At 41.5% G+C, this 25,331-nt stretch overlaps 1 protein-coding gene across 12 annotated transcripts in view; it reads left to right on the top strand.

Annotated features, from left to right (window-relative positions):
- The window catches only part of PPP1R9A (protein phosphatase 1 regulatory subunit 9A), a 148,104-nt gene that overhangs the window by 113,381 nt on the left and 9,392 nt on the right, over nt 1-25,331 (top strand). For 8 of the 12 annotated variants that reach the window (XM_082194112.1, XM_082194116.1, XM_082194115.1 and 5 more), the window contains 10 exons: nt 16-171; nt 4,000-4,053; nt 6,481-6,710; nt 7,701-7,797; nt 9,105-9,276; nt 17,140-17,297; nt 17,811-18,102; nt 21,524-21,611; nt 21,713-21,790; nt 24,239-24,440. In XM_082194112.1, the coding sequence (XP_082050238.1) occupies nt 16-171; nt 4,000-4,053; nt 6,481-6,710; nt 7,701-7,797; nt 9,105-9,276; nt 17,140-17,297; nt 17,811-18,102; nt 21,524-21,611; nt 21,713-21,790; nt 24,239-24,440 (1,527 nt within the window). The remainder of the gene's footprint in view (nt 1-15; nt 172-3,999; nt 4,054-6,480; nt 6,711-7,700; nt 7,798-9,104; nt 9,277-17,139; nt 17,298-17,810; nt 18,103-21,523; nt 21,612-21,712; nt 21,791-24,238; nt 24,441-25,331) is intronic. The other 4 variants (XM_082194109.1, XM_082194108.1, XM_082194107.1 and 1 more) reach the window with 1 other exon arrangement.

The raw sequence follows: 25,331 nt of genomic DNA, 5'->3' as shown, positions 1-25,331 counted from the left end.
TTCTGTGCTTCTAAGACAGGAGAATATGCCACAGATGAAGATGAGGACGACATGGGGCCTGTCCTTCCAGGAGGTGATATGGCCATTGAAGTGTTTGAGCTTCCTGAAAACGATGACATGTTTTCCCCGACAGAAGTGGACACTAGCAAACTGGCTCACAAATTCAAAGAGGTAAGGCGGAGAGCACAGAGTTTGGTTTTCAGACAGTATTGATTCATACAATTGCATTCTTTGTGGATGGGGATTCCTCTCTGTAAATGATTTAATTGATTTCCCACCGACGTTCAGAATCAATATATGTAAATGGCTGGAGCTAGACTGCTCTTGTTAAATGAGACAAATTTTGTCAGTTCTTTTTAACATGTGTTGCTGTAATGGTCATGCTGTTGTTTTTGTCAGAGGTCTGTAAACAAGCTGGGACAAAAGATCAGAATGGAAGTTCCATTCCTAAAAAATTCACTGAATAGGTCATACTGATTCAGGACCAAGTTGCCTGGGGATTGCAGCCAGATAATTAGTTATAAATCTGATGCTCTCACTTTTCACTTAAACAAATCATCACTGGTCATTTGATTATCCTGGTCTAATGTGGCTACCACAATCCACCAGACTTCAATATTGCATTTAAAATACTTGCTTGTGCAATCTCCAGTTTAAAATTCAGTTTATGGCTGCAGACCTATGAACACCTACTTGGCAATAAGTCCAGCTGAATGCAGCAAGATGTTCCCACTTAAACAAGTCTTCCCTGCACGCCCTTGCCTTCTGTTTGCCAGAGTGAAGGTGTTGAAAGCTGTTGGGCTCTAAGTGAGTCCCTTCCTTTTGTCCTGGAAAAACAAAGCAATTTCATTCTGAACTATTTTATCCTAGTGTAACTAGGGTTGGAGTGATAGGAGTATGACCAGGGTGGAAGGGTGGATATCTAAAGGACTTACGTTGTGAAGCTGTGCATGGTGTACTAGGGATGTTTGAGGATTTGGTTTGGCCCACATTTTGAAGTAAACTGATCTTATTCATTCTTTCCTGGACTAATACACGGATTGGAGCACAGTTACCCTTTTGATTTCTGTGCTGCTTTGAATTTTGCAGTGCAGCTCTAAAAACATACAAAAATATGTGTTAAATGTGTATGATGGGGGTAAAATGTGTACTGAAATAATGAGAATGCTTGTGCTGTTTTTTTAAAAAAGCAATGATTGGAGATTCACATTGAAACAGGGCAGAACAGGTTTAGGAACGAGCATACTGCAGAGCTGTCGAGGACCAGAAATAGAACTGATCTGTCCATTCCTAATGTTTACCACCCAGTTTGGTGGGGCTTACCCCCAGTATTTGCATTTAGAATTGTAGCCTGGAGATGGTTTTCTTTATTATTTGGGTGCTGTGTTTTGACTTCAGTTAGAAGTACACTCACATGCTTTATGTTGCACAACTTTCTCTTGCTGAAACATATCCTTCCTAAAAACCGCAGGATGCTCTTTGGTTTGTCATTAAGGCAGGCTTGTTTGCTTCAGCTGCAAGCTCTGTGGGACCTACTGCGCTATGTTCCAACAGTTATCTGACTATGCAGTCAGCGTTCGTTATTTATTTTTTATAAGAGGGAGGTTCTGTTTTAGTAGCGCAGGAAAGAGAAAACTGATAAAGCCATCTGCACCTGAGCAGATTGTATTTTACAAAACTGTTTGAGGGTCTGTTTGTTTTGCATTATTTACTGAACAGCCTAAATATAGTTCACTTGCTTGTGTAAGTGTTTTCAAAAAAAGCAAGTAAGAGAGGGCTAGAAGCTACGTGATGAACTGTAATTTTCAATTAAGCTGTGAAAGTGCTGGATTCATGCGCTGAACACAGGAGCAGATAGCTGGACTGTACGGTCTCAGGATTTGGAGATACAAGTTTTTCTTAGTTTAAAAGGATGGATTAAACTGTAAGAGTTGCAGGAGAAATAATTTAAGACTTTTGATTGGCTTTAAGGCTAGGTGTTCTGTGCTTCTCTGTTGCAAAATTTATTCAGGGAATTGCTTTTTACGTGGAATTTATATAAAAAAGAGGGTGTCTTAGCATATTGGAATCAGATTACCTGATTCCACATTTTAAAAGATGAATCTGCCTGGGGCCTGAGATCTGCAGGAGATGCCCTCTTTTGCTTCCTGCCAATATCAGAGCAAGGGCGAGTGTGGCGGATGCACAAAGCCACCCTTCTGATAGTGGTGTGTCTGCCGCCTAATGGAGTGGAGGTTGGGCAAGGTGGTGGCAAGAGTGGAACAGTGCAAGCACACTGGCAGAGCCAATCTGGTATTCCTGCTGGTGCACCCACACAGCCCCAGCCTCACTGCTTCCCTTTTCCACGCCGTCTGGTAAAAGTAAGCTCTGCATGCCCCACCATGATGGCCACACCTGGGTCAGTGGGAACAAGGCCTTTTGGGTTGCTGCTCCCAGACTCTGAAATTCCCTTCCTTCCCAGGGAAGCCCATCTTGCCACCTCTTTAATGGTATTCTGCCAGCAGACCTTGTTCTAACTGACCTTTGGCTGATTGTGGTTGCCTGGTGCTGAATGCTGTTTTTACTTTAGCCGGCCGTTGCTTTTACTTGTTCCTGCTTTCATTTTGCTCCTTTCTGTATCTTAATAGTCGTTTTCATTGGCTTTTTAAATTGAAACTGCACCTTTTGTTGGGTGTTAGCTGCCTTGGACTTACTGGGATGGAAAAGTGGAGGCATACATTTAGATGATAAATAAATAGCCACAAGTTGTTGCGCTTCACCTGTGACATTTAGAAAAGAGAGTGCGGTTGAGGTCACTTTGATCACGCTGAAAGGCCATAAGTGGGCATAGCCCTTTCTCTGTGACCAAAGGGAGCCCAACCGCAATGTCATGTCTCTGTGTAACAGGTGAAATGCAGTGCTTTACATGCCACATACAGTTATTGTGTTCCTTAGCAGAAAAAAGGACGAGGATGCATTCTTTTGCATGCATCTCCCCACAGCCCTTTGTAGCAGGGAAATGAGAAGAACATGTGCTCCAGTAAATGCTGTGGGTAAATGGGGACCAGTTTGTTATGGAGGGAAGGACTACACTCTGCATATATACATAATGCAAGTTTGTGTCTTGTGTGTGTAAAAACAAATGTGGCCATGGGAGAGAATGTATGTTGCTAGTGCAGGATGGGCTGTGACCGTTGTGATACAAGGAGAGAGTACATGCACAGTACATCCGTGTGCGTGCGTGCATGTGTGTAAGTGTGTGTGCGCATGTTTATGGAAAAGTGGGTCTACTGGAGAAATATGTGCATTCTACTCTGATGAAATCCAGTTTTGTTTTTGCTCTGGCATATTACAATTCCCCCCCCCCAAAAAAAAATGTCCAAACACCCACCCTGAATAGTACCTTGTCCAAGTCTGGAGATTCTTCTCCTGCGGTTCTTGCAATGGGTGAGGTGGGGGTCACAAGGGTAGACCAGCCATAAATACTTTCAGTGATTCATCCTGCTGAGATTGAGTTTGACACAACGGTAGGTTGAAGGTCACAACAGCTTCCTTCCTTGGTTGCAGCCTATATGTGTTGCGTCCTCCATAATGCTTGAGCCTTTTAATAGCCTTTTAGCTGCCCTCTGTGACATGCTTGCTTAATCCGTGTTAGTGAGGCTTTCTAAGAATATTCATGTGCCCGGGGATATTCAAATCCGGGCTGGCTAACAAGCTGAATACAACCATCAGTATTTTCTCCTCTTTCAAGACATTTGACTTGTCCTGGCAGATTCGATGTCCTAATCTGATATTCCGAGAGGCTAGCCAGCATCACTTTTTCTTTAATTAACTTGCATAGACTGAGTCATTTTCCAAGCTAGATATTTTAATTTACAGTCTACTGCACTGCAGCAGTCTTGTGGGCCTTCTGCTGTGTGTACTACAGTATTCAGGTGGCAGCATAGAAGTCTTTTTTTAAAAAATTGGAGCTCTGGCATTTGCAGCTCACTTGTTCGCTTTGTGGTTTTCCATTTTCAGTTGCAAATCAAACATGCAGTTACAGAAGCAGAGATTCAGAAGCTGAAGACAAAGGTAAGAATGATTACTGGCTACTAGAAAGAGCAATGTTCTTATTTTCAGCTGCTGTAAGTTTGTGTCCAAAGGGAAGCAAAGAAAAGTAAGTTCTCATTGAGAAAACGCAGCAAAAAAAAAAAAAAAGAGGTCTGTATGCAGTGGCTCCAGAGAGCTTGTTTTGGTAGAAATAGTTTATTCGAGTCTCAGGAGAATTACGATGACTGTTATTGCAAGAAAAATAGTTGCAATCGCATATTAAATTTTTACTCCTTTCCCCACATCATTAGAGCACTAACAGGCTTGAAAGGGGAATGGTAAAGAATTTGCTTTTAATATATGTAGCAGAAATTGCTTCTGGAAAGGCGAAGTATTGTTTTTTTTCTTATATAGACAAAAGTAAGAGGAAGTTAACTCAGATACCACTTCCTCCTTTAATAAAACAGGATTTATGTTATATTAATTAGCCAGCCTTGTTCATAATCCTGCATGAGACGTTCATTTAAATGTTTTATTTCAAAATAAAATCCTTTTAGTTTATGTACCTTGCTGAATTCGGAGGATGCCCCCTCCCCCCCACTAATTAAGTTAAAGTACAAGTTTCTTTTAAACTCAGAGTGGACACATAAATGTTTATTTCGTCACTGATCTTAGTGAGCCTGTCTGCAAGGAGAAAACATAAAAGGGGAATTCCTACATAATTTTTTATAATCTTCCTATTTTGATTTTTTTCTTCTCTGCTTCATTTGAAATAAATAAATAAATCAGAAATCTTCTTGTCAGATTACAGTCTTACTTATCACTAGAAATCCTTGTGAGGCTAATTTGTTGTCTGCTGAAAATCTTACTGCCTTCAGAGGCTGTTGCACTTGGCTAACATCCATTCATGTGCGATTTGTAAAAACAGAAGTCTTTGCTGTATTTTTTGCATGTTTCATTCTCTACCCCCACAACAAACCCTAAATAGAACAAGTTATTATACATGCTAAAGACCCATTTAAATGGAAGTTAAATCCACAATTATAGGCTTAGGTGACAGCCCTTTGATTTTAATGAGCCAAAGGTATACCCACTTTTTTCCTGGATTTTCCTAGTGATTTCTCAAGGCCAGGAGTTGTGAACCTTTAAAATTAGGACCATATTTGGCATGAATGCATTTAGACTATAAAGGGGTGTATGGAGTGTTAGGGAAGGGGTGGGGGGCACGCTGGGCTCCTTCTTTGTTTGTCCACCTTTGGTGCCCCCCCCCCCCCCGCATTCAGCTCTTTCATATGGCTCCTAGGAGCTGACAGCACCCCAGGAACGGCTTCAACTTGCCGACTAAACCAGGTGAGGGTAGCCAAGGGGTCTCGACAGACTACGGCAGATGGAGTGGATGAGAGCAAGAGTGGGTCCAATGGTCAAGATGGCAATTTCTGCACCTGCTGTAGAGGGAAGTGAGGGGCAGATGGGGCTCATCAACCTGAGAAGGTAGCCTATCTAGCAGAAGGAAAACTCTGATCCTAAACCTCCACTGCTTTGCGGGATATATTTGGGAGAAAAAAAGGGCTAAGGAGTAAATTCTACACAAATCCGGAGTGGGATCCCTAAGGCGGTTGGATGGCACCTTGCATTCTGCCTTCTGGCAGCCAGGCAGGTGCCCAGCATCTTGCTCTGCTTTCCTTTGGACCACACCAGCGAGGCCAAGAGGTGGGGTCCTGTCATCTGGGCAGCTGAGGACCTCCATACTCACTGCCCGGGGTTGCATATCAGGGAAGTCACTTTGGTGCTGCTAATGCAGCAGTTTGGCTTCACCACCAACCCCCACATTGTCTCTCGACACAGACAGATGCCAACAACAACTATAAAAGGCAGATGATTAGTTATTACACACCACTTTATAGCTATGAAAGCTGTTAAGAGAGAAGCTTCTTCCAACAACAGTAAATACCCTTCAGGTAGGAAGCAAGTGTTCTGCCTGTGGTAATGTTGCACAATAAATTTGTCAAAATATGCTTCATTTTATCTCTGTATGACTAATTTCCAGTTTGCCTTGTTTAGACACATGGCAAACTTCTGGAAAAATAATAATAATACAAGCAGTAGTGTGTTCATTTTAAAACTGCAGAAGCCGAGGTGGATGCAAGGTGGGAAATGATGCATTTGAGATTACTCATTTAGCCTTAACGTGGTCTAGAAAGTTCTTTAGTGCTCTAAAATTATTTCTGTTCTGAACATTATTGTATGCAAGGATAGCCAACATGGTGGGCTCCAGATGTTGTCGGACCACAACTCCCACCAGCCCCAGTTGCCAGTGATAATGGAAGCGGGAGTTTGGCAACATCTGGAGGGGGCATCTCATTGGTTATACCTGCCATATAACAATAGCACTGGGCTGCTGTTCCTCATGCATGTTACTTTGAACCAACTGTACCTGAATGTAAAAGCATCTGCCTTCCTCTTTCAAAGCTGCAGACAGCTGAGAATGAGAAAGTAAGGTGGGAGCTGGAGAAGAATCAGCTTCAGCAGAACATTGAGGAGAATAAGGACAGGATGATGAAGCTTGAGAGCTACTGGATTGAGGCACAAACCCTGTGTCACACCGTCAATGAACATCTGAAGGAAACTCAGAGCCAGTATCAGGCACTGGAGAAGAAATACAATAAAGCCAAGAAACTGATTAAGGACTTTCAGCAAAAGTAAGCATGAGCTGAGATGCAGGTTCGAGCAGAATTTCTCAATCTGTGTAGCACAGGCATGCAGAGAGCCAGAGAAATAAACCGCAGTCCCTGACTTACAACATTTGGCTACAGACCATGATTTGCTTGGGCTGAAAGAAGCCACAATCTCCATATGATTATAGGAAGCTGCCTTAGACTGAGTCAGACCTTTGCTGCACCTTGCTCAGTGTGGTCTAACCCTGAGTTGTACTGGCTCTCCAGTGTTTCAGACAGAAGTCTCACCTAGTCCTGCCTGGAGAAGCCAGGAATTCAACCTAAGGCCTTCTAAATACAAAGCAGATGTTCTCCCACTGAGCTAGAGTCCTTCCCCTGCTGGCCTACAGTCTTTAATTCTGAGCCAGGAATTGTGACTTATTTCTCCATTGTGTAAGCAGGAAGTAGCAAAGAAGGCAAGATCAGCCCTCTTTGGACGTGTGAACTGGGCCAAAGCTTAAACCTTCTAAACATATATTACCACTCTGGATTAAATCTGTAAATGTGTAAAAAATGTATACTTCCTAATAGGTTTACTCATAACTTTCCAGATCTTTGTATCTGTACCTTTTAAGAGATAAAACAAGAGTGGTAAAAGGAAAGAGGATTTAATTCCAAGGACACATGCACAAGCCAACCCACCACTATATTATCTGTGCACCTGCATAATAAATTTATAAGCCTAATTTTAATAACATGTATTTATTTAGTTTTGCCACTTCCACTGTGGTGATTAACAACTTTTCATAAAGCAAACAAGAGATAATTCAGGTTAATCTCCTACGATGTAGCTTCAGCTTATTCATTTTAATATAAAAGTATTTGCTCCACACATTCTCCTGCTTGCTTCTGCATTCTCATTATTATCAGGTCTTATCAAGACAATACATACTGAAGTGTAGCAGTCCATCAATTTTTTTCAATACCCATCTCAACTGACGCTTCTTCTAACCAGCAAATATATTTTTCCCTAAGAGAACTTGAGTTCATCAAGCGACAAGAGGCTGAAAGGAAAAAAATAGAAGATCTGGAGAAAGCCCACTTTGCAGAAGTTCAAGGTTTACAAGCTCGTGTAAGTAATTTTCAGTATTTTAGTTTATTTCATGACTTTATTTAGGAAGTGTTGTTGCCGTTTAGGAGTAGGTGTGGCTGTAGAGGTGTTCATATGCTGCGTTCAATGAGTGCACAATCTGTGTACCTCTGTACACAAATAGTTGACAGCTGTTTACTTGTATAGTTATTCACATGTAAGGTTAAAGTAGTGTACCGTCTGCCTGCCTATGTGAACAATAGTTGAGCTGTTCAGATCAGTAAACGTCCACCAGATCAACAAGCCTGTTACAAATGTTTTAAATAAGCAGACAACAGTACTATACTGCATGGAGATTATCATTGCATTGCAACAGGGTAGCACAAAGCAACCCATGATATATAGTTTACCAATACACGGGTCGAGTATAGGCATAGGCAAACTCGGCCCTCCAGATGTTTTTAGGACTACAACTCCCATCATCCCTGACCACTGGTCCTGTTAGCTAGGGATGATGGGAGTTGTAGTCCCAAAACATCTGGAGAGCCGAGTTTGCCTGTGCCTGATATATTAACAGTACTAAATGTCTGTGTGGCACTAAATACATGCATGGTAGTGGTTCTGTTCATCTGATGAATGGAAAAGGTTTATTTTACCGTATTTTTCCATGCATAAGACGACCCCTATTGTTTTAAACCCAAAATTAAGAAAATGAAACCCTAAAACAAAAGTGAAAATCTGGATGATTGGTGGCAGCAAGTTGTTGATCTTTTTGGGGGCGATCGCCCTCAAAGTTTCCAGCATCAGGTGCATGCAATGCCCCGTGGTGCAGAAGCAAAGGCAGCGCCTGAGGCAGCTGCTGCTGCGGGGAAGCAGGCTCCCAAGCAAGGTGCCAAGGAAAAGCCAGGGGAGGCAGCAGCCACTCTGTGCCGGACCGTGCCATTGAGCAAACTGAGCTGAGGAAAGTGGTGAGCGGGCTGGGGGCAGGGTGGGAGTTTGAGAGGGGAAGAGGGAAAAAAGGAAAGATGGGCAAGGAGAGGTAGCTGAGGCAGTTCTCACTGGTGGTGGCAGCAGCTGCTCTTGATTCAGTGGTCAAGCCAACGGGGGCTTCAGGAGATTGGGGGGGGAGAGAAAGGGGGGACGGCAGCAGGAGGGACTGCCTTAGCCCGCCCAAGCCAAAATCCTGGACATATGGTTAAATATTTTAAAAATTCCCCCAGATGCCATTTTCCGTGTACAAGACAATCCCCAATGTTTTACTATTTTTTATAGCAAAAAAACCTCGTCTTATACACGGAAAAATCCGGTATTTTATTTCTTTTGCTAACAGTTAACTTCATTTGTCCTAGATCAGAGAACTGGAAACAGAGGTTTTCAGGTTACTGAAGCAAAATGGGAGCCAAGTTAACAATAACAACAACATTTTTGAAAGGCAAACATCCCTTGCAGAAGTCTCAAGAGGCGATGCCATGGAAAACCTAGATGCAAAGCAAGTGTCTTGCCTGGATGCCTTAAATCAAGGTTTGTTTGAACCAGATGATAAGCTTGAGGATTGCGTTGTTTCTGTGTGACATAGTTGTACTGACTTAAATGTTTTCGGAGTGGTCGCATGTGCACGACATGGTAAGCCGTATACCATGCTTTACTGTGTACAAGTCAGTTGTGCACCCTTTGTTCCCTCTCAGTTGTACTTGGGAAAAATAGGTCATGATCCCTTACGTAGTGTTAGTTCTGAACCAGGGACCGTGGATTGTTTCACTCAAACCAACTATGGCCGGTAAGCCAAGGACAAACCTTTGCTTATCGTCATCCACTGGAGCCAACTCCAGGGGGCTGTGGGTTCTTTGGCACCCACAATGATGTATTTGTGGGGCTGGGCCCCCACAAAGTCAGTGGGCAAAGCTGAAACCCGTCATTGCAGGCACCCACAATCTTTGACCATTTGTTTGGAGTGAATCAAAGCACAATCCCTGCTTCAGACATAATGCATTCAGACATGACACTAAGCCAGGGATTGTGGTTGGTATGACTGGGGCGAAGCGAAGCAGTCACCAGTGACGTGAATATGGTGATGGTTTACGGCTCTCTGTGACATAAAAATGTGGCCAGCGTAATGTACGATGTGGTGACCCATCTGTAATACTATCATACATAATTTCATAATGCCTGTAAAAGCACATGTATTCCGTTCAGTTATATTTTTATCCCCATTCATTGTTGACATTGCTAATAAAAAGGTTAAGAATATAAATCTATACCTCCTATTCTATATACTATACCTGATTTTTTTTATGTTGTGTACTTAAGAACAAAACATCACAATTTTCAAAAGGGGTCTTTTATGTGCAAAAATAAACAAATCGTTTGTGTAAATGTATGAACGTCTCTCTCTCTCTGTGTGTTGATAGATAAATATGTACAGTTTACATGTACAAACGAATGTATTTGGGCCAAAATAGATCAGTGTGCAGTCATCCAAGTACCAAAAGTACATGAGGACTGCCATTCTCTCCCCTCGCATGTCACCACTAGCTTTCCTTTAGTCCCTTTCTCACACTCCTTTTCTCTGATCTGTCCTGGATATGGAACATGACCGAGGAAAAAACTCCTGCAGGAAGTAAGTCTCAGTGTGTGATTTTGGCAGATCCACACTTCAACACACATCTGCCATCTTCACATGTGGACACGAACCCCCATATGTGTATGAGAACCTCCATTCATCATAGGAGCAGCGTATCTGCTTGTACGGCCCTTTGCTGGTTATGCATAGGCTTTCTACTGTGGCTGTACCTTAATAGATTCTTTATAATTTTCTTTTAGCAAATGTCCTTGGCATTTTAAAGAGAGGAAATAAGAACAGAATGTTGTGATGTTGAGGGTGTACACGAGTCTCTCGAACTGAGTGCTCTGATGTTCAGTGCATATATAAGTCCATCATGACAACTGCTCTGCTAACAGAATTGCAAGTGTGTAATGGGACTCTTCATTAAAGGCCCTGTTTTGAGGCCACTTCATGCAGCGCACATAAGCACTTTCTACAAAGGAAACAATGTGAAACCTATGTGCAGTGGTAGGCCCATCACATTTCATTGTCCATATACATTCTGGGAAAGCTTGCTATAGCACGCCATGGCATTTCCCCATGTACATAAGAGTGAAATATTTGTGTCTATATTTGTGTAGACATGATCAGTGTCTACATGCTGTTTCCTACACAAAGTGTTTTCCATGTCAAGAATGCATATTGTGTGAAGTGAAGGTATTGCCCACAACCCTTAGTTAAAATTCCATCGTATCTGTGTGATTGAACTGTCCTATGGATATCTGTGAGCAAATGCAGTATAGCTAGGGACAAGCTTTTACTTAAACTTTTGATAGATGAAAAATAGGAATAGGGAGCCAGAGGCCTTTCAAAGGATGGTAGACTCCAAGTCCCATCAGCCCCAGCCAACGTGGCCAATGGTTAGGTGTGACAGGAACTGTAGTCCAAGAATATCCAGATAGCCACAGGTTCCCCTTCCCCATATGATGCAAAATGTTCAAAAAATAGCTGTTGGAGACCATCTATCAGGCTGAAATGCTTTTTTGAGAAATAGTGGCATATGATAAGGGAGTATTTTCTTAGCCTAGGGCAACTCTGTAGGGCGTTCTGAGTCATGAGACCATTGTGCAATTCAGGCAAGAAGCAGCTGTTGCAAGAAATGTTAAGCATTTGACTAGGAGCAGGAAGTATCTCATTCCTTCTCTGCTCCTTAAGAAATACACACTTTATTTAGATGTGTGCTAGAAACTGCTAGTTGGTCTCTCCACCCCTCCCCTTCCGAGGAAATGATAATAGATATCCTCTGATATTTCAGTGTGTGGTAATGCAAGTTGGTGGGAATCCTCATGGACAGTTGTTGTTTACTCGTTTAGTCGTGTCCGACTCTTCGTGACCCCATGGACCAGAGCACGCCAGGCACTTCTGTCCTCCACTGCCTCCCGCAGTTTGATCAAACTCATGCTGGTAGCTTCAAGAACACCATCCAACCATCTCATTCTCTGTCGTCCCCTTCTCCTTGTGCCCTCCATCTTTCCCAACATCAGGGTCTTTTCCAGGGAGTCTTCTCTTCTCATGAGGTGGCCAAAGTATTGGAGCCTCAGCTTCACGACCTGTCCTCCTAGTGAGCACTCAAAATCCATCTCATTTTTGACCACATCCAACTTACCCAGGTTCATGGTTCTTACATTCCAGGTTCCTATGCAATATTTTTCTTTACAGCATTGGACTTTCCTTTCGCTTCCATGCATATCCGCAACTGAGCGTCCTTTCGGCTTTGGCCCAGCCGCTTCATCAACTCTGGATCTACTTGTACTTGTCCTCCGCTCTTCCCCAGTAGCATGTTGGACACCTTCCGACCTGAGGGGCTCATCTTCCAGCGTCATAACTTTTATATGCCTGTCGTCTTTGTCCATGGAGTTTTCTTGGCAGGGATACTGGAGTGGCTTGCCGGCTCCTCCTCCAGGTGGATCACGTTTGGTCAAAACTCCCCACTATGACCTGGGTGCCCTGCTTGGCATAGTTCATAGCTTCTCTGAGTTATTCAAGCCCCTTCGCCACGGCAAGGCAGTGATCCATGAAGGGGACAGTATTATGCTCTAAATGCATGATTTATTCCTATTTCAAAGATGGAATGAATTGCTTGATGGTGAAGTCTTACAGCATGTGTGTGTATGTGTGTGTGTGTAGTGAAGAGAGAATTTTGTGATTCCTGTAAAATCGCAAAAGCTCGCAACAGTTATACTAATAACTGAATGTGGTGTCTGCCCAATGTGATGACAAGTTATGCAATGGAGGCAGATTTTGATTCTAGTCTGAATAGCTCAGTTTGGAACCTGGGTCTTGTTGCTGCCCCATGCCACTTCCCTGGGGCCCCTCTTAACAGTGCCACTGCCATTTTCTATTCTATAACACCATTTTAGAAGAGGCGGCATACATGCTATGATTAATGCTATAATTCTCTGTCCATAACCTGCTGGCTTGAAAGACTTGTCGTGTTTGTTTTCTTAAAGCAACTTTAAAAAAAAGAAAAAGAAAGTACCATGCACATAAATGTGGTGCTTTTAAAATGTCAGTAGCAATGCAGTTAATTCTGTAGTTTCAGATTTCTTAGGAAAGCTTTTGAGTGAATGCCACCATGTATCATGTTACTGTTTACTTTGTGGGTTAGTTATAAAACTTCCTCCTTTGTCACCCTTCTGTTTGGCACATTACTCTGAGCGTATTGCGCGGAAAATAGACTTCATAGATGCATAACCCTGAAGAAAGAAGGTAGGAGCAAAGAATTAGTTTAGGCTGCAATCCAAAAGGGTTCACATATAACCAACATTTTTAGGTAAAAATAACAACAACCCTGAATTACTGTTTGTTTTGATGCTGCTTCTTAGAGCAGCCAGACTTCTGTCTTAACTCCTGTACATTCACAAAGTATTTTTCGGAGTCAGGGAGATAAACACTATTGTGTGCAGTGTTGGAGAAGAGACCACAGCTCAGTGGCAGAACATCTGCTCTGATTGCATGTCTAGGGCAACATGGCACCTGGACACGCAATGCACCCTTTCTGGAGTCCTGGAGACCCTCTACTGAGCTGGGTAGCTTCCTGTGACTGCCCTAATTGCAAAGTCCCCAAACTGCTCTTTGAACCTGAGATGGTTTATTAAAGCTCAATTGGAGCGGCAAGAGGGACAATTTTTCTTTTTTTCTTTTTAAAATAATTTTTTATTAGATTTTTCCACCATAATAACACAAACCACAAAGCAGATTAATACACAAAAACAGAAAAGGAAAAAGAAGAGAGGGAAAAAAGGGAGGGGGGAAAAGGGGGGAACAATAAACAAATAGACAATAATAACAAACTTAATTCTTCACAAATCCAACTTTTTAAACATCTTGACTTCCTCAAATCCCTCCCTTCTGAGTTTCCTTGTAATTTAAAAGTAACAGCTTTCCAATATCATTATTAAATTAAAACAATTTCCAATTATAGTCATCTTATTCACTTTTCTTGACATTCTGAATCCCATTTATTTAATTATAACTTAATTTGTCCTAGGCCTATTTGTTTCTTTCAAGTAATTTCTTATTTTTTATATTACAATATTTGTATCTAGTCCATACATTGTATAATGCCTTTCTAATTACATGGTTCTTAAAACCCCTGTGGGCCTTTACCTTGTCATACCATAGATATGCGTGCCATCCAAATCGATTATCCAGTCCCTCCAAGTCTAACACATCATCATTCTCTAATTGAATCCAATCCTTGATCCAGCAGAATGCAGCAGCTTCAAAGTATATCTTCAAATCTGGCAGGGGAAAGCCCCCTCTTTCTTTTATATCTGTAAGTAATTTATATTTAATTCTAGGTTTTTTCCCCTGCCAGATAAATTTAGACAATACCTTCTGCCATTCTTTAAAACATTTGACATTATCAATGATTGGTAAAACTTGAAATAAGAACATCTTCGGCAATACATTCATCTTAACCACCGACATTCAGCCCATCAATGAGAGTTTTAGATTTGACCATACCTCAAGATCTCTCTTGATTTCATTCCATAATTTTTCATAGTTATCTTTGTAAAGATTCAAGTTCTTTACCGATAAATTCACACCCAAAGACTTAACTTTTTTCACCTAAACAAGGCCTGTCCTTTCAAAAAGGTTTTTTCTTTCCTCATTATCTAAGGTTTTTTCCTAAAACTTTGGTTTTGCTCTTGTTTAATTTAAATCCTGCTACCTGCCCAAACTCTTGAATCAGCTCCAGTGCTTTCACTGCACTGGTTTCTGGATCTTGTAAAGTTAAAACCAAATCATCAGCAAAGGCTTTTAATTTATATTGCTTGGATCCTACTACAATGCCTTTATCCTCCTCCTCTTTCCTCAACATGTTTAACAAAACCTCCAGAACAGAAATAAATAGCAGAGGAGAAAGCGGGCACCCTTGCCTCGTTCCTTTCTCAATTCTGATTTCCTCTGAGACCACATTATTAACTATGATTTTTGCTTTTTGTTCAAAATAGATCGCATTAATACCATTTAAAAGAGGGACAATTTTTCTAGAGGAGGATCAAGTGTGTGAACACGCCCCAATATGTATTGCTGATTTTCACCTGACTTCTTCCCCTCATTGGGTTGTTGCTGTTCTCTTTATATTAATCACGCTGAAATATTCACCTGGCAAAATAAGTTAATTCCTGTTAACCTATTGCGTTTGTTCCTGAATCCTCTCTTGACTATAAATAATTGCTTCAGCATAATTGCCTTCAGGAGTTAATTCTCTCCTGCCCCTCCTTTTAAATTGAAATCCTCTCTAAGTACTCTTTGTGAGGCATTAAGGCTATTATTGTTTCAAACACCTTATGAAGATCTTTTGGACTTAGGTAACCATAGTGACACAAAAGGGTACATGCTGATTCCATTTGCGCAATCAGCAGCAAAAGTCTCAGCTGACTCTGTCAAAACCATGTTTATGCCTATTGGGTCCCATCTTGCCTGTGTACTTACTTTGAATACTTTGGCTTCACCTAATGGATCAGGTGTTTCTTTAATATGGGGGGGGGGACACACCAGTATTGGTTATATAAGCCTATTTGCAGCTGCTTCTCATAGGATATAATTACATATGTACTTCTATTACAAACTGAGGGGCAAGCTAGACATGATATCAATTGCAAGATCACAATTAACATGCTTGATTTTTAACATTTAAATAGCAACCAAAGGGTGCATGTGATCAGGACTCCAATTTGTGAGGAGGTTAACCCTCTCCCTGCACACACATGTGAACTATGATCCGTATGAAAACCACACCCTCCTCCTAAAGCAGCTATTTGCACTTAGAGGGGAAGCTTCCATTGGCAGGACTACAGAGTACGGCAAAGGATTAACAGACATCCCTACACACTGTTGTACAAATCTTGATCTCCTCCCCACTATTTTTTTTTTTAATGACTAGGTACAAATTTATATGAAGTTGTTGTGACTTCTCTCATGGAATGCTGGGAAGTGTGTTTTGGTGATGATTCTGCAAATTCTGTGAAAATATCCTAATACAGTGAACTTTGATCTCCAGATGTTTTATCTCCAGATCTCCAAATGTTGTTGGACTACAACTCTTGTCATCTCCAGGCATAATTCCAGGCGAGGGATTATGGGAGCTATGATCCAATAACACCTAGGGACCAAACTTTGAGAAACACTCAGTGTTCCCTCACAGATCTACAGCTCCCAGGGTTCTTTAGCTTTCCGTGGGTCATCACTGAGAAGGTGGCTTGAGGTGTTTTGGCAACTGTGGCAAAATGCCCCACTGCTGCCCCTGTGATGGGAGCGGGGCATGAGGCTCTGTAAGGGCTTCCCCTCAAGAAGCCCTTGCAAAGCCTTGCCACCCTGCCGGGTTGGGGCAGGGAGATTCAGCAAATGGTTCTTAAGGAGAAGCTTTCACCAAATCTCATCCTTCCCACCCAGAGACAAGGCTCTGCAAGGGCTTCTGCACAGTTTTAGAATACACAAAAATGGATAGCTCCCAAGTTAACAAAGAAAGTGAGCATGGTAATCTCCAAAGGAAATAAACAAGCAAATTAACTTAATAACCATGACAAGGAAAAGGTCTAAAATCACTAGACAATATAAACAATTAGTGGATATTTTTTTCAATTATCAAAATAGGTGCCTAATTTAATGTGAAACAATTTTTGTCTTCATGCGGCCAGGACCAAAGAAGAACAGAACATCATTTGCCAGTTCCAAATCAGCAGCTGCATTTTTAAAATCTGGTTCCATGTCCGAATGTAGGTCAGTGTTAGGGGTGCAGTTTGTGTGTCATATCCTCACCTCTTTAGCTGTTACATCATATGCAGGTGTGTGAGCATAGATGGGATGGTACTCTGGCTCTTGAGTGTTTATAGTTTTAAGAACCAAGGGTTGCTTACAGTTCTTCTTTAAGCATGAATCTTCTTAGCTCTGACTTCTGTTTTCATATGTACTATCTTAAGTAGAGTCATACCGGCAAGGTAGCTGTCTTAAACCACCACACTTCAGTGGCTGAACTAAACTGCCCATCAACTAGGTGTACTTTATCATACAATGGTTTGCTCTTTCGCTTTCCACGGGTCCTGCTGAGGCGTCAGTATCTTCTGATGCTCCCATTTCCATGTAGCAGCTCCAAGGTTATACACAATCTGATGACAACAAAGGGACAATGGTTTCCACTGAAACAAGGGCATGACATTTTGAGCAGCATGTATGAAAATATGGCTTGATTTGTATAGAATTGCAGACTGTATCTCCGGATAGTGGCATGTTTAAATGCAGGTCGTGATTTTCTGTTCTCTCTCTCTCGAAAGATTTTAATGAAGCAGTTCCCGAGACAGAAAGGCTGGACTCAAAAGCACTGAAGACTCGAGTTCAGCTTTCAGTGAAGAACAAAAGGTCAAGACCAACTAGAACAAGACTGTATGACAGTATCAGCTCCACAGATGGAGAGGACAGTCTTGAAAGAAAGGTGATTTTCTCTTCCCTCCCCAACCTTCTCATCAGTTGTTTCCTTTCACCATGCTCCCTCCCTGGCAGTGTTTACTAATTTGTGATGAAAATGTACAATGAAAGAAGGTATTTCTTCTCCCAATTTGAAGGTAAAACACCTGTGTTCTTTCAGCAGTTTCAAGACTTCTGATTTAATTTTACACGCATTCTGATGTGCTGTCTTTCATTATTTCCTCCCCCCCCATATGTTATTAATTCTTTTTATTCAAACCCAACCGAGTCGATGCTTAGCAGGTAATTTTATTTAGATTCAGAGAGCTTGAAATGCTAATCCTTGCAAAGGAAATGGTTACAAATGGAAAGCAGATAAGGTAAAAGCTTAACGGTGCAAAATTATCGGAATAGTGCTCCAAAAGGAGATGCGGAATGGAAAGCAGGTGCCAAAGAGGTGAACTTGCGCTTTCAAAGTAACTCGCTGTGTGGTTGGTTCCTGAAATGCCATAATCTGCTTCACAATCTCTTATATCAACAGCCTTCGCGCAGTTACGGTAGTCCCATGCACATTACCAAACCACCTCTGCCAATGTGTATGAGAGCCTCCTCACCAGCATCAGATTCTGGTGCTTCCTCCCTTTCCCCCGTGGCTAGCAGTGCAACGTTTGCATTTGACAACATAACTGGAAACCAGGACGAAGTGCGGCCGTACACGAGTGGTGTATGTTCCCATGGAGATACTCCACTCTCCTCACCTTCAAAATCCTGTCTGAGCTACGAAGCTTCGCCTGTGCATCATCCAACCAGCAGGAGTATCTTCCATGATGAAGGTATAGCTGTGATTTTGCATGCTGCTGCGTTACTTTTCTCGCTATATGTAATGAGTTCAGTTGTCGGTGGTTGTGTCCTTCTGTCGCCTCCCAGAGAGGGTCACTTGGCTCCCCACGCTACGGTACCAGGCAAATACATTAGGTACCAGGCGAATACATTTTTGTTTTCACAGGCCTTTTAATGATACATGTCGGTGTTCATAGATATTTGCTAGCTGTTTTATGTTGATTTTAAGTTGATTTTAAGTTGCTGTCTTTGTGTTGGTTTTACTTGTCTTTTATTTATATGTAATAGGTTTAAGGGGTCAAATATTGTACTGTAGTTTGCATTTTTAGTTATGTGCAAACCACCCAGAGAACTCAGTTATATGGCTGGTAGATAAATGTAATTTTAAAAAGTGGTCATAAATTAAGGTTCCAACAAAACATTTTATGCACTTCCCTAATTAGAAAGTCTGGTTTTCTCCTCTTTGTCATTCTGAGCTTTTAAACCGTTTAGTTAAAACCATTGCTTTTTTTCTAAGGCTGATTTTGCAATGAGTGAATTGGGAGATACAATTAGAATGTGTCTCAGTTATTTTAAACATTTGCAAAATTCTGTGAAATATAGTCTTTGCCTTAAATCAAGGGCACACAATTTAGTTTGGGGAGAACTTATTTTAGATTTGTTCTGAAACCTTGCAAAGTGTTTTAAGTACAATGTCAGGAATTCACATTCTGTGAGAGAAGGTCCAGTGCTTTTGTATCTAATTGTGGTTGATGTTTCAGAGAGGGATTGAATCGATGTATTGCACTTCAGAAGTGAAGGTGGTACAGAAGCTTGTGTTTTAGTTTGTCTGCCATCTTCATGGAAAAATACATAGCTCAAGGAAATTCTTGCACATATACAGCTCTCAAAGTATGATCCAGAACATAGGGAATCGTCTTATGCCAGGCTGACAAAAACTAGTGGATTGTGACACCACCCACTCAGTGTGTGTGTGTGGGGGGGGGTTGTAGTATAAATATAGAGTCTTGAACTCAATTATTGTTCTTCCTTTGTATTCACCATCTCCTTTGTTCCTAATAACTCACATACACAATCAGAATTGCTCTCAATGACCCCACTCAAGCAAGAATCGCTTAATAATGATTATTCCTCAATAATGTTTAATCACTGGAGAATCCCATGTTTTTCCCGCCAGGAGTGTTATACAAGCAGCATTAAGTGTAAAAGCATATTTTAATGAATATGTTAGAATCAAAGTGAAACCATTTGCTTCAGCATAGAAATATTTGAATGGATTAAGACCTCTTTTGCAAGTGTTTCTAATTGGGGCACAGCAATTCTGTGCTCCAGTAGGAACCATTTGATAATTAGAAAGTTTTCCCCTCCTTGCTTAAACTCCCAACTCTCTGTAGGCCTCAAAGGTTGGTACAAAGGCTCCTGCAATTGCACTTTCAAAGGTTTGTGGGATTGCTAGGCGCTGTTTTGTGCCATTTTTGTGCTCTTTTAGGGGCGTATTTGCCCCTTTTCCGTGCCACTTCCATGTTTGCAGTGATGCACAGCCGTTCATACCTTGAATGCGCCTATGTGCATCTCTCCAACCAGGCAAGTGAGAGTACTGTTCTTGGGCATCTTCCACTGTTCAAGGACACATTCTGCCAGGCAGAGGACGGAAGGCTGTGGCCTAGGGACAGTGGGACACAACTGGGGAGAGTCCTGTGAGCCAGCTAGAGAGGCCCGAGGGGCTACTTTTGGCACTCGGGCCTGCTAGCAGAGGAATATGTTACACCTTTGGTGTCAATCCCCTACTCAGTAAATTCAGCACAAGCACAAGACTGTTTCAACTCCAACCCCTTTCCTAGCAGTCTAATGTAACCCCAAGGCCCCCTAACAGTCACAGAGCCGTCAGATGTATTAACCCCATTGGGCGTGCGGCATCTTGCCAGAAGGGGACATTTGCAGTCCATCTTCCTTCTCTCTCAAACACACGGGCGCATGTGTGCACATAGCAGATTCTCTGCATCCCCTCTGTTGTTTTAAAATACCTTTTTTGTTACGTTCCCCTAGATTTATATAGTTTGCTTGCTCTTGTTAACACGGGAAGTTTGCCCTTCGTGATTTAAAAGCCTTTCTGCATTTCTCACCCCGGGGGAGGTTTCAAAGTGCACTATAAAAATAGCAGTACATTTGTAACAGCGCAAATACACTTTCTGACCAGGATACAAGGAGCCCTTTTAGGCACATGCAAAGTCTTGCTTGCACAGCAGGCTTTTCGCTTCTTTGTTTCTGGAAAGCAGCTGCTTGCTGTGCATCAAAGGGTGTTTTTGAGGCTTCCACAGCATTCAGGGCTGGCTTGTTGGGTGGCAGGTTTGCTGTTGGGGAGGAAGGGACTTTGAAGCCCATGTGTTGCTGTGGGGTATTGCACCTCTTTGGGTCCTGGCTTGCATGTCTGTATGCAAACATGCTCATTTCCTCGCATCTCTTCCTGAAAAAATTGCCAGTACCTTCTATCGCAGCTGGGTTATTTGCTTAGAGCTGCAAAGAACTGGTATACAGAAACCGAGCTTCTATCTACATTTAAAAAAGAAAGAAAGGAACATGGGCCCTGGGTCCTGAATTTTACATTAGCAGCATCAATACTAATTAGCCATTGCAGTAGATATCACTGAAATTTGTCTTAATCTTTCTGTCTTTTCTTGTATCTTTCAATGTTATGCAGGCACACATTATCACTGCACATAGTATTTCCTTTTACTCCAGTTTTCTTTGGACTTTTAATTACTTACAAAGTGTAAGCTTTTGTATGTATGTATGTATGTATGTATGTATGTACGTACATGTATGGATGGATGGATGGATGGATGTACATGATAAATTAGCAAGTCATCCACAGCCCTTTTGTTGGGATTGAATGGTGGCAAATAGGCAAGTAAGCTACATGAAGAATTTGAGATGTAGTTGAGATTTTTCTAGTGCTTGTGCAAAAACAAGAACTGATTGTTGCCCGGGCTTATGATCTAAAGAATCTACAACTAGCACAGAGGGAAGATTCTCATGCGACCTTCTTAAAAATGTTTTCACTACAGCAGTTCCCACTGCCTAAGAAGCAAGACACAGTTCAGTTTAACAAGCTGCTTGTCTCTTCAGCTGTTAAAGGTTTTGACCCAACCTGATGACCCCCTCTGTATGCAAATACAGATTTTTAGATTACAGCAAAGGTCTTTCCTAACAGACATATGGTCCATACATTTACGGTCAACGTTTTGCCTTGTTTGAATAATAAATGTTTGACTTGTTACGATTTTGGGGGGTTGTGTGTGTGTGTGTGTGTGTGTACATGAATTTTTCTGGATGCAAAAACAAAGTGCTGTTTTAATGGTAAAACACAAATGGCTATAATGAACTGTGTTTTTTTAATGTACAAATATGTCCTAGATGGTGCCACAGGTATACAATCCCCAAGAACATCCAGCCCTTCTACGGGGCATATAAGGACAATAAAACAAAAGTTTGTGGACTTGGGGTAAGCATTGATTTCTCATTAACGAAGATTAAAACCTTTTAAAAAATAAATAAATGGTGTACTACCTTTTGGACACACTTTTGACTCTTTTAACGTTGTAGGGCTCCCTTGAGAAGGAGTTCTAACAAAGGCAAGAAGAGGAGGGAGAAGGAAGCAGTTAGGGTCTCTACTGGCTGCAGGTATGAGTGAATAGCATGGGTATAACCAATTTCAGGCTCAAATAAGTCCTACTGTGTTGAGTGGAACTTTTTTGCTCATAAGTGTGCATTGGATTGCAGTCTTACTGTTTTCCAGCCTTCAAGCTGTGTAATTTACACGAGCCCCATATAGAGAGTCCAGACTAGTTGTAACCAAGGCATCAACAATAAAGGCTGGAACTGCTCCCCCCCCCCCCCCCGGTGCTACAGTTGCAGCCACCAAACTATCTGCGGCTGGTAAAAAAGAAAATGCTACATCTCTTGCAACATCTTACCTCATAGTAGCTTTTGTTAATTTGTTTAGGACTACCAAAATAGCCTGTAAGCACCTTTTATCTAAACTCCTTACCTGGATGAAAAACCTAAATCTACCAGGGAAAGAACAAATAGGTTTCTCCAAAGGTTGCTCTACATTAGACCATTGCCTTATACTTATGCATTTGGTTGAAAAATATAGATCCCAAAGGCAATCTAAGATATATGCTGCTTTTGTAGATTTTCGTGGTGCATTCGACTCAATTGACCGCCCAAAGTTATGGAGGAAGCTTACAGAATTAAAAATTGATCAGCGCTTATTGACTTTAATACAAAATCTATACTCTTCCAATGTCTGTCAAGTCAAACTTAGCACCAAAGGTCACCTTTCAGCAGACATCCCAAACTCGAAAGGGGTAAAACAAGGGTGTATTCTTGCCCCCTTTCTATTTAATTTATTCTTATCAGACTTGCCAGATCACCTTCAAAAAATAGAATCACACGCCCCTAAACTTAATCAGAAACCAGTTCCTCTCTTATTATACGCAGACGATGCAGTTCTACTATCATTAACGAGTTTGGGTCTGAAACGTCTTATATCTTCTCTGATCCTTTACTGTGAATGTAATAAACTCTCAATAAATTATGAGAAGACAAAAATTTTGGTCTTCTCGAATGGTTGGAAAATAGAGAAATGGAAAATAAGAGGGCAAGAAATCCAACAAGTAAAAATCTATAGGTATCTGGGAATCTTATTCCAGAGCAACTTAGGGTGGGCAAATCATCGCACAAACGCCATAAAACAGGCAAAGTGCGCCTCATCAGCAGTTGCTCGTTTTTATTATCAGAAAGGTAATCAATTTATTCCTGCGGCCAATCAGATATTTCAAACAAAAGTGCAAGCCCAGATACTCTATGGAATCCCACTATGGGTCCAAGCATATAACAGTGATTTAAAAAAGATTCACTCCAACTTTCTGAGACGTATTCTTGGACTCCCAGCTGTGATCAAATATGAAACAATGTGTGCAGAAATAGGCATACACACAATGGAATACCGGACCTGGTCCATCTCAATAAAGTACTGGTTACGCTGCCACTTTCGCTGCTCTCCATCAAGCCTGCTCGCTGATTTGCTCGAAGACTCTTATAAATCAAGATGGTACCAGTACCTTGAAAAAAAGATTGAATCTTTAGGCATCGAGCTGGAGCCCCTGTACAATTCTAATGAGCAATACATTTTCCATAATATCCTAACTAGACTAAAGGATGTCGAGAGACAAAATATTATGGCAGCTGTAAACAAAATTTGCTCCCCCATATTCTATGATTTAAATATCTTAGATAGCAGAGCCAATTATGTCACTAAATTAATAATCCCAGCCCAACGTAGGGCTTTTATGCTGGCCCGGTTGAATGTTTTTCCCTCAGCATTTGTCTGGGGAAGATATCAAAACATCCCTAGAAACAAGAGACTCTGCAGATGTACTATGAATGTCCCGGACACTGTAGAGCATATTCTCTTTCATTGCCCATTGTACAGTACGCTCCGTCAACGCGTGCTGTCCCCTCTTTTGGGTGGCCTGGAACCCCAACAAGGTGAATGTGTGGGATTCTGCCTATCCGACGTTGACCAAAGGGTAACGGCGGGGGTAGCTGAGTTTCTGGTAGCAGCCCTCCAAGGAGCAGGTTAACAAGGAAAACCACTGACTCTAAATGTATATATATATATATGTATGTAGCCAACCGCTACCTTTTTATATATATTTCAAGTTGCTTACATGTTATCCTCTCTTTTATGGTTTTATCTGTACAATGCCTAATAAAGGTTTGATTTCAAACAATCAAACAATATTTCAGGCAATAGCTGAATAGCATGAAATTATTATTCTTTGCTGTATAGTTGATGGTAGGTTTTTACTACTTTGTGCTGCCTAATAAGATGTACTGTATACGTTCCAGTTACAGGTAGGTAGCCGTGTTGGTCTGCCGTAGTTGAAACAAACAAACAAACAAAAATTCCTTCCAGTAGCACCTTAGAGACCAACTAAGTTAGTTATTGGTATGAGCTTTCGTGTGCATGCACACTTCTTCCTTTACTCTTTTTTTTGTCTTCGGCGACTTTATAGTTTTTAAATGTCTAATCTATGTGCATTACTACCTTGTGTTAAACAGGACAACTAAGGAGCTGCTGGAGTGCTCATCAAGTAGAGCGTCTTTAATCAAGCGGTCCTCCTCTCTCCCACATAGTCCCATTCCATTTTCATGGTATGGAGAGAGCAGCAGGAGATCCAATTCTTCCAGCAATCTGCCTTCACCTACCAGCTCAACTGATCCTTCCTCTGAAAATCTAAGTCCAGCTAAAAAGGGGTCCAAGGTAGAAAATACAAAGTACCTCCTCCCCAGTGCATGGAGTGGCTTAAGCGAGGTTGCTATTACTGGCTTAACACAAAGGATCTACGTTATAGTAACTGCAAGCAACGTGTTCGTTGTTCAGCAAAAGTGTGATATGAGCATTCCAGGTTGTCTTCTGTGTCTCTTCAATGAATGTTATCAGAGTACCGGTAATTTATATGCTAGTGTCAAACTGCCAAGCTCAACGTGGGCTTGATGCCAGCATATATAGCTGGACAGTCTTTGTTCGGACTTTTTAATGAACTTGCTTAATTTGTAGATGTGTAGGGGGGCGGGAACCATGGCAGGTAACAGCTGCAGCTCTTTGGCTTTCTTGGATGAAAATGAACCCATGAGAATCATAAGCATGAAAGAAAGGAAAGAGGGAATGTGCAACATGTAATGTTCGAAGTTGCTAAGGGGGGAAGAGGGAACAGGAGGACCCACTGCCCTGTTAAAAGCCTATCACTGTATTTGCAAACCCAAATTGTAGGGGATACCCTCTTCTTTCTCAAAGCTTTTGTTCCATAAAATTATATTGAAGCTCTTTCATAATACAATACAATAAAAAACAAACTATTCTAAATGAAAACAAAAAGGAAAGAGAGAGGCTTCCATGTTGCAGATCATGGTTTGAAGGCACATAATTCTGCAGTCTTGCAGGAATTAAGCACAAATTAAGCTTGTGCAAAGAACCCTCTCCTCCTGTAATATCCAGAAACTGTTGATTGGCATGGCCTCATTGCTCCTACATCCATTTTGCTTAAAAAAAAAAAATCCTGCAATTTTTATTTTGTTTTATTTTTGCAATTTCTCACCTAAAGTGCAAGTAAGTATTTTGAGCCACACTGAAATATGTTGCTTTGACTACCGC

Source organism: Podarcis vaucheri, assembly GCF_965113315.1.
Source record: "Podarcis vaucheri genome assembly, chromosome: 12".
Lineage (NCBI taxonomy): Eukaryota > Metazoa > Chordata > Lepidosauria > Squamata > Lacertidae > Podarcis > Podarcis vaucheri.
The sequence above is the reverse complement of the archived record's forward strand: the minus strand, read 5'-3'. Positions and strand labels throughout refer to the sequence as shown.